This window comes from Buceros rhinoceros, unplaced genomic scaffold, assembly GCF_000710305.1.
Source record: "Buceros rhinoceros silvestris isolate BGI_N320 unplaced genomic scaffold, ASM71030v1 scaffold27268, whole genome shotgun sequence".
Classification (NCBI taxonomy): Eukaryota; Metazoa; Chordata; class Aves; order Bucerotiformes; family Bucerotidae; genus Buceros; species Buceros rhinoceros.
Window position 1 is genome coordinate 13,632 of NW_010426724.1, and position 7,281 is coordinate 20,912.

The 7,281-nt window shown below is 53.2% G+C and overlaps 1 protein-coding gene across 1 annotated transcript in view; it reads right to left on the reverse strand.

The window, feature by feature from the left end:
• Positions 1-7,281, reverse strand: part of LOC104498270 (exocyst complex component 1-like) — a 22,491-nt gene that overhangs the window by 6,677 nt on the left and 8,533 nt on the right. Inside the window, exons 5-9 of the mRNA XM_010141626.1 lie at positions 6,673-6,900; positions 5,705-5,837; positions 4,674-4,783; positions 3,398-3,547; positions 3,013-3,106 (exon numbers count right to left, since the gene is read on the reverse strand). Coding sequence (XP_010139928.1) covers positions 3,013-3,106; positions 3,398-3,547; positions 4,674-4,783; positions 5,705-5,837; positions 6,673-6,900 — 715 coding nt within the window. The remainder of the gene's footprint in view (positions 1-3,012; positions 3,107-3,397; positions 3,548-4,673; positions 4,784-5,704; positions 5,838-6,672; positions 6,901-7,281) is intronic.

The following is a 7,281-nucleotide window of genomic DNA, read 5'->3' on the forward strand; positions in this document are numbered from 1 at the left end:
GCCGTGCTGGCTCGCCGTGCTGGCTCTCCATGCCGCTGCTGCCAAACTCCTTCAGCAGAAGGATGTGTGTGTGCACCACCAGGGTGCTGCTGGCCCTGCAGCCAAGGAGAGGTCAGCTTCACCAGGGAGGTGACGTGGGAGGAGGTGTGATGCTCTCCCTCCTGCTTTGTCCCCAGGGCCTCTGGCGGTGAGCAGGCCAATCCCAGCTGGCAGCACCGCAAGCCGCGGGGAAGGTGCCTTTCTGCAGTGTGACTGGCAGAAGCTCGGTGGATGCAACCTTCTAAAAATGTCCCCTGTCACTGCTCCCACTCTGCGGTGACACGGTGGCTGTCGCTTCAATGTGCTGCTCACGTTAAGGATGGGTTGAGCATCCTTAACCAAGCCTGGGGCTTCCTACCTGCCCCAGACCTCTCCTCACCCCTGGGAGCAAACACGGTGCCAGCACCAGCAAAGCTCATCTCATCTCATCTCCTCCTGGCCGTGGGAGCCACACCAGCACCTCTGGGTGGTTTAGAACAGCGCAGGAACAGGCTTGTAGCCATCAAGGTGTCCTCCTGCTGCTGTAGCTGTTTCCGCAGAGCCTGGATTTTCTCCTGGGATTTGAATTACTCCTGTTTTAGGGGACTCAGGCATTAAAGATAGACAAGTATGGGAAGGTTCAACATTCACCAAGAGGGGATCAGGCAGGCTGGCCACAACACATGCCCTACGCTATCTTTTTTTTTTTCATTTAACAAGTCCATTTTCATAAAGGGCCTCTTTAACAGCCACCTCCACCCCTGCAGCATCCCCCATAGTACGGGATTTCCGAGCAGACCCAGCTTGGAGGAGGAGACAAACTGTTCATTTTCCATCGCCCAGCCGAATTAAAGTCCCTTACTCGAAGCCCATCAATCACTTTGCAAACAGGAACCGGGCCGCTTTATCCACCCATAATCTCGGCTGTTTCCTTCTGTTTAAATAAAAGCAATCACCTTCTTCAGGAAACGTGCTCGATCACCTTATCTTAGAAACCACAGCTCGGAGTCTGCTTCCACACCGCTGATTCCCCAGGCTCGCTGCTGCCTGTGCCTTCAGTTCCTCTTATCGGGAACCCCGGGGTTTAAGCGAGGAAGAGCACGTTCCCCCCGGAGAAGCTGTGGCCAGGCGTGGAGGAGAGAGGGGTGAGCACAACGGGATCTTTTTAACCGTTTGTTTCACCCGATGCAGCCAGTCCCCGCACGAGTGAGGCGTAACAGAGCTGGAGGCAATGCTGGAGCTGGTGCTGGCTGGACTGTCTCACACCCCTTCTGCCCAGCAGGGTGGGCAGCGCTGGACATCCATCAGGCTGCTGCTGTCCCCACACTGGCACATGGCAGGCGAGCCACGGAAAGCCACACGCACTGGCCCTGTGCTGTCCCAGGGTGTTACGGCCAGCTCTGCTGGGCACCCTGTGAGAGCTGTCACCACTTTATTGCGTGTCTCTTTGATTTAATTGCCTGTTACCTTGTTTTTAAACTACAAGGAGAGTATAGCATCCTGCTGACTTCACCTGCACTTGTTTTTTTGACCCTTTTTATCCAGTCACTGTTTTTCTGCTGGAACTCGCAGAGAGTTTGGTCCCTGTTTTGCCCTCTCTTGTCTCCACGGTTTGGCAAATCGCTCTGGCATGGAAAAACACGCCACGTGATTATAAAAATATTTCCTGGAGGGGTTTGCTTTCTCCGTTTCTAGCAAAATTTCGAAAAAGAACATTTTAATTAAGGGTTAGGATCAGAGCTGCTGCTGTGTCTGTATTCCTTCAAAGGGGGTGAGTTTTTGAAAAGGACAAAATTGGGAGAAAAACCCCAAGTGTCTTTCCTTTTCCCTCCTTTCCAGTGGCAAGAGACTACTTAGGTGACATCTTCTTCTTTCTTTTCAGGATTTGTGGGCTCCATGGGAGGTACGTGCGTGCTGCCAGCACTGCCCATCCTGGCTTGATCCCGTGGTCTTGAGGTCCCCCGTTTTCCTGGGGAACTGCCACTGGGCAGGGGGCTGCTGGAAGAGGTGCTGGGTCTGACCCTGCAGCCTGGGGAGCTTCAGAGTGAGCTTCCTCCAGATGCCCATGGCCCAGGCTCCCTAACCATACCTTGTACCCCACAAGAACGGCGTGGACTTCACCCCAGAAGACAAAGGATGGGCCAATATCAGGGCAGCTGGACAGGGGCTCAGGTCCGATCGTTGCTGTGGGGCCAGCACAGCAAGTGCAGAAGGGCAGAGCCCTTCACCAGGATCCTAGAGCCACCAGCCCCATTTCCTTCCTGAGGCTTCATCCTCTGGCTCTGGGGTCTGGACACAAGTGATGAAGGAGGTGCAGAGCTGGAATAAGCTGGGTTAGCACTCTGATAGACTAAACACGCCGTGCAAAGTGGGGTTTGACATTCAAGCTGGGCCAAGCTGGCATGGAACTTTCCATTACAGTGCTTTGTTTTGCTGAGAGAAAATGTGACTTCTGCGCAATCAAAACCTTCCAGAGGAGACGGATCAGCTTCTCTTTTTATCGTCAGAAACACCTGACTGCAATATTTTGAGTCAGATGCAGCGATTTCAGTTGAAATGACCACCTTGGGACCACACAGCCCCACCGTCTGCTCACCCTGAAACCATTCTGGTCGCACAAATACTGCTGTGAAGACACTCCCGTCTTCAGGGACGGGCTTGGCCCCATCTCAGCCACCCAGGCACCAGTTGTGCATCCTGCAAAGGGAAGGTGCACAGAAGCTACAGCTCTGAGGAACAGCTGAACAAAACCGGGTGACACACGGAGCCAAAACTCACACAGAGCCCACACAGAGACGGCGTGAAGCCAGGTCGGCTTTGTCTCCTGTGCCCTCTGCGGACCCAGCCCATGGAGGAGGAAGCACTGACTTCGAGCCACTGATTCATGGCTCAAAATCTGGGGAAGACATCTGTGCTAGAGGAGGATTGTTGTGTTCCCTGCTTGCAAATAGCTCGCTGCTCGACGCACAAAGGTCATATCTGCAAACCACTCACTTGCTTTTCTTCTTCCTAACAGGAAGGTTTTGGCTTGTTCAAAGAAGGCTTTGATCTCCCGGTCATAGAGTCTGCTGAGGTTCTGGGCATAGACCTGGAAAAGAGGGAGGTGGCCAGATGAAAGCAAAACCACCAAAGTTTAGCATTTCAGACCTTTTCTTTCAACACAACGCCCACCACTGAGTCCCGGACTGCTTCCTGTCAAGCCCAGAGGCCCAATACCATGCGGCCAAGCTGGCCAAATACTCCCCTGGAAGGGCCAAATGCTGGAAGCTTGTGGGTAGCATGGGCTTGGTGAAACCAAGCTGGCATCACCAGTTAACCAGTTTGAGTAGTCTGCTCCTGGTGGATGGTTTGCAATATTCATTCAGGATTTCAGCTATACCTTGGGGAGATCACAGAACAGAACCGGGTTGGCGTTCCTCAGCCAGGCCATGAGCGGGGTGTAGGGCACCAGTTCCTCGTGGTGGAGTCCGTGGCTTGGAGCACAGAGCTTGTCAATGGGCTGACCGAGACTGGGGGCCTGAGCATTACCCTAAAGCACCAGAAATGGCAGAGAGAGTCAAATAAAACAGCCTTGAAGAGGTCTGAAAATAATTGCTTCATAATCGCCCTTGAACCGCCAGTTCTGCCTATGTCTGAGAAGGAAATTTAAAGGGTGAAGCAGAACGTGCATGATCCCTTCAAACTGTAGTGTTAACCCTGTGTCCTAGGAACAGTTCTCAGCCCAGAGGAATGAGCAGAAACGTCATAAGACGGGGGATGCTCCAGCTAGGCACAGAGGTCAGGAGAGGACACAGGAGAGAAGCTCATTGTTCAGGAGCATGCTGGGAATTGTTCCTACACACACCAGGAGGTGGGTATGCCTTGGCAGGTGGGATGCAATGGAGAGGAAGGATGGTGCAGCCCATCTGCAAGGATCTGGAGTGCTGGGACACCGTACCCATGCACTCAGAGTCATGTAGGTGGGATGGAGCTCAGCAGGTTCAGAGCAGGACCAGGTGGAGCAGCTTGCTCAGGGATGTGTCCAGTCAAGGTCTGAAAATCTCCAGGGATGGAGATCCCACAGTTCTCTCCCAGTTCCCTGCCAGTGACGCCCCTTCCCAGACTCAAGGCTTGAAAGAAAATGATAAAGATTTAAGGAACTAAGACTAAGGGTTTGGGGGCCCCTCCTTTTCTCTTCAAGAAATGCGATCTAGAAAAATAGTATTGTCCTTTCAGATTTCTGCTCATGAAGATGTTTTCCAGCATATCTTTGAAGCTGCAAGACAAGTGCTAGAGAATGTTAATCAAAAGATCAAGGGATTGGCTTTTATCCTGGGATTTTATGTTACAAACGGATGAACAACCACCACCAAACACCCCAAAGAAAATGACAAGCAAAAATCATCAGGCCTAGGCACTTCCTAACAGGACCAGAGGATTAATGTCACGGGAGGGAACCTGACAGCCGGATAGACACGGAGTTGTGCTGGATTTCTTCTGCCTACCTGCAAAACTAACCAGAGGGCTGGGGTCAACAGCAGGGTGAAGGTGTGTGAAAGGGCCCCTTTGGAGAGACACTCGTGGAGAATCCTCTTACGGTGACACCCCCAGCACTATTTTACCAGCATATTCAAATCGCCCAGGTTTTGAGCTGTGACGTGGAGAACAAAGCCCACCTGAAGCTCAAAGATGCTCGTGATGTGACTGATGAAAGAGTTTTCCAAGTTCTGCTTGAGTGTTTCAAACACGATCAGCTGCTCGGCCACAGACTGCAGTTTCCGGTATCCTTGAGGGAAGCGAGGGAGGGTGTCGTGGTACTGAGCGGTGCGAGCTGTCGTGGCTGCAGACCAGCATCACTCAGCACACTGGCAAGTCAGACAGGTCTTCAAGAAGTGAGTTCTGGGATAAATACTACCACCCAAAGCCAACGAAGGGAAAAGGATTTGCTGTGGCACCAAGCAAATACAGACAAGGAGTGAGTTTAAAAAACAAATAATTGCAAAGCTTCCACCAGTCACAGCCAAGGACAGATGCCCAGCGTCTTCGCGAGGAAAGCATAGTGTTCCATGCCAGGCTCAAGTTCCTGCACGCCGGCAGGTCTCCAGCAACACCCACTGCTACAGCAAATTACCTTTTTTCCGTGCTCAAGTACGAAGAACTGCCTTGTCCCAAGAGACCCCAATTTCTAAACATGTCTTTCCACCAGCTCCTTTCTGAACTGTAAGAGGTGTGGGACACAGACAGCAGACAACGATGCCTTATGTCCAGCTCTTTAGGGAATTGTACAGAGACTTGCCAAAAGTTTGCCTCCACTCTAATGTAAACTGGACCAGCCGGTGCCTGAGTCCAGAGGGAGGTGCCTGCAGCCCTGCCCGTGGTGTGTGGGTGCCCCAGCCTGGCCGTTCACAGAGGGAATTGGATTTCTCTAGGAACGGAGCCAATCCCCGCCAGCTACTTCTGTCCATGAGTATTCAGAGGTTACGTTACGTTAGCTATCCAGCCTGGCTTGCCTGAGCTTCTAGGTGAAGCTGCTGAAGACATGAAAGCTGCAGAATTACCTCCAGAAGAAACCCAGCCCTGCAGCCTCAGCGGTTCGGGGGCAGCCGCAGAGCCCGCACAGCACAGGCTGTGCTGGGTGTGCAGCAGAGCTGGTGGAGGAGCTGGTGGCTCTGCTGTCTGCAGCCATAAATTTCTGCTCTCCACTCACCGGGCTGTATCTGGACGTTCATGCAGCCAGCTAAAGCCTCTGCTGCAGCAATGCAGGCTTTCACTCTGCTGGGGCTGGAGAGATCTGCCTGGCTCAGGGCATCGCGGTGTTCCCTGCTGAGGTGGAGGTGGGTCTGAGGACAAAGCCAGAAGAGAACAGGTACAAGCACAGGCAGCTTCTCATCCCCTCTCATCCCACCCCGAAGGCTGCTGGCTTGAAACACCTCCAGCTGCCAGGCTGCCTGTGTCCATCATGAAGCCCATGGTGCTCTACCCCCACCAAAACCAAAGGTCTGCACAGCAGCCACCAAGGAAGCCCTGGCAAACCTCAGCATGAGCTGAAGGGCCAGCACCTCTGGGATCGCTGCTGGCAGCCAGGAGATGGGGGAAGGAGAACGCTAAGGAAACTGCAGCTCGAGTTACTCAGAAGAAAAGGGGCAGTTCTTGCGTTTGTGGGATGTTAGGCCTGTAAATAATTTGCTTTTCCATCTTCCCAGAGCTCACTGGGAGCCTGTGCGCTGTCCCCTGCACCACTGTCCCTGTGGCCATAAGGCACAGCAGAGAAAAGCTCTGTGCTCCACGGCAGGTGCTGCGGCAGGCTGATGTGCACAAAGTCCACAGCTGATGGCAGACGTTGACTTACCGGTTAAACTACCCTCAAGGTAATAAAATAAAGGCAATAAAAAAAAAAAAAAGAAGAAGAAAGAAAGCAGAGAGGGACAAAAGGGGCCCCTCTTACAGCCCTGGAGCACAGCGAGGGTGCTGCCCATCGCGTCTGCTGCTGGCCTGCCTGTGGTCCACCCCAGCTGTGTGGCCTTCCTTATATCATCAAGACAACAAAGTCACTCCTTTCCAGGCCAGAGAAGCTCTGTGGCCTTTGCAGACTTTTCTGAGTGCTTGAGGCTCACTGGCATTTTTTTCTAATAGGTTCAACAGGCTGAAGATTTATGTCTTTTCAAACCCACGTACTGTGAGGAACAGAATCTCATCCATCAGCCTGGTCTTGTTGTAAACGATGCGCTGCAGCAAGGAGTTTTCGCGGTGGATGTGGTCCATCTGCTGCTTCACGCTTCCGAGTAACTCATCGTAGACCTGCAAGGTCTGCTCCACCCTGGCCACCTCTGCCAGGGCCTCATCGATGGAGCTCATCAGCTGTGTCACCTGCTTCTCTGAAGAGATAATGGCTCTGAGGTTGGCCTGGGAAATGGAGAAAGGAAGGGTTTCAGTGCGGCAGCAGGGCCTGAGCACCACCATCCCGAATATCCCGACCTTCACCTCCCAGGTCAAAGCAGAGACTATGTCATCATAACGTGCAAGATGCTGTTACAACTGCGCTGTCCTGCGTCACCGCCCGCACAAGGTCCACGTCGTATCTTTGCACTTGGCTAAGCAATGTCAGCAGCCGTCTGCAAATCCCAAGTGCCGGGGCAGAACCGAACCCTTCCCTCAGCAAGGTGTACGCTCAGAGGGCTTCGGAGAGCTAAGTGCGGAGCCACGGGGCAAAGCCGACCACGAGCAGACAAGGCCTCTGCAGGTTTGGAGAGGGTACCAAGCCCTGCTGGCTTCTGCGCACCGCTC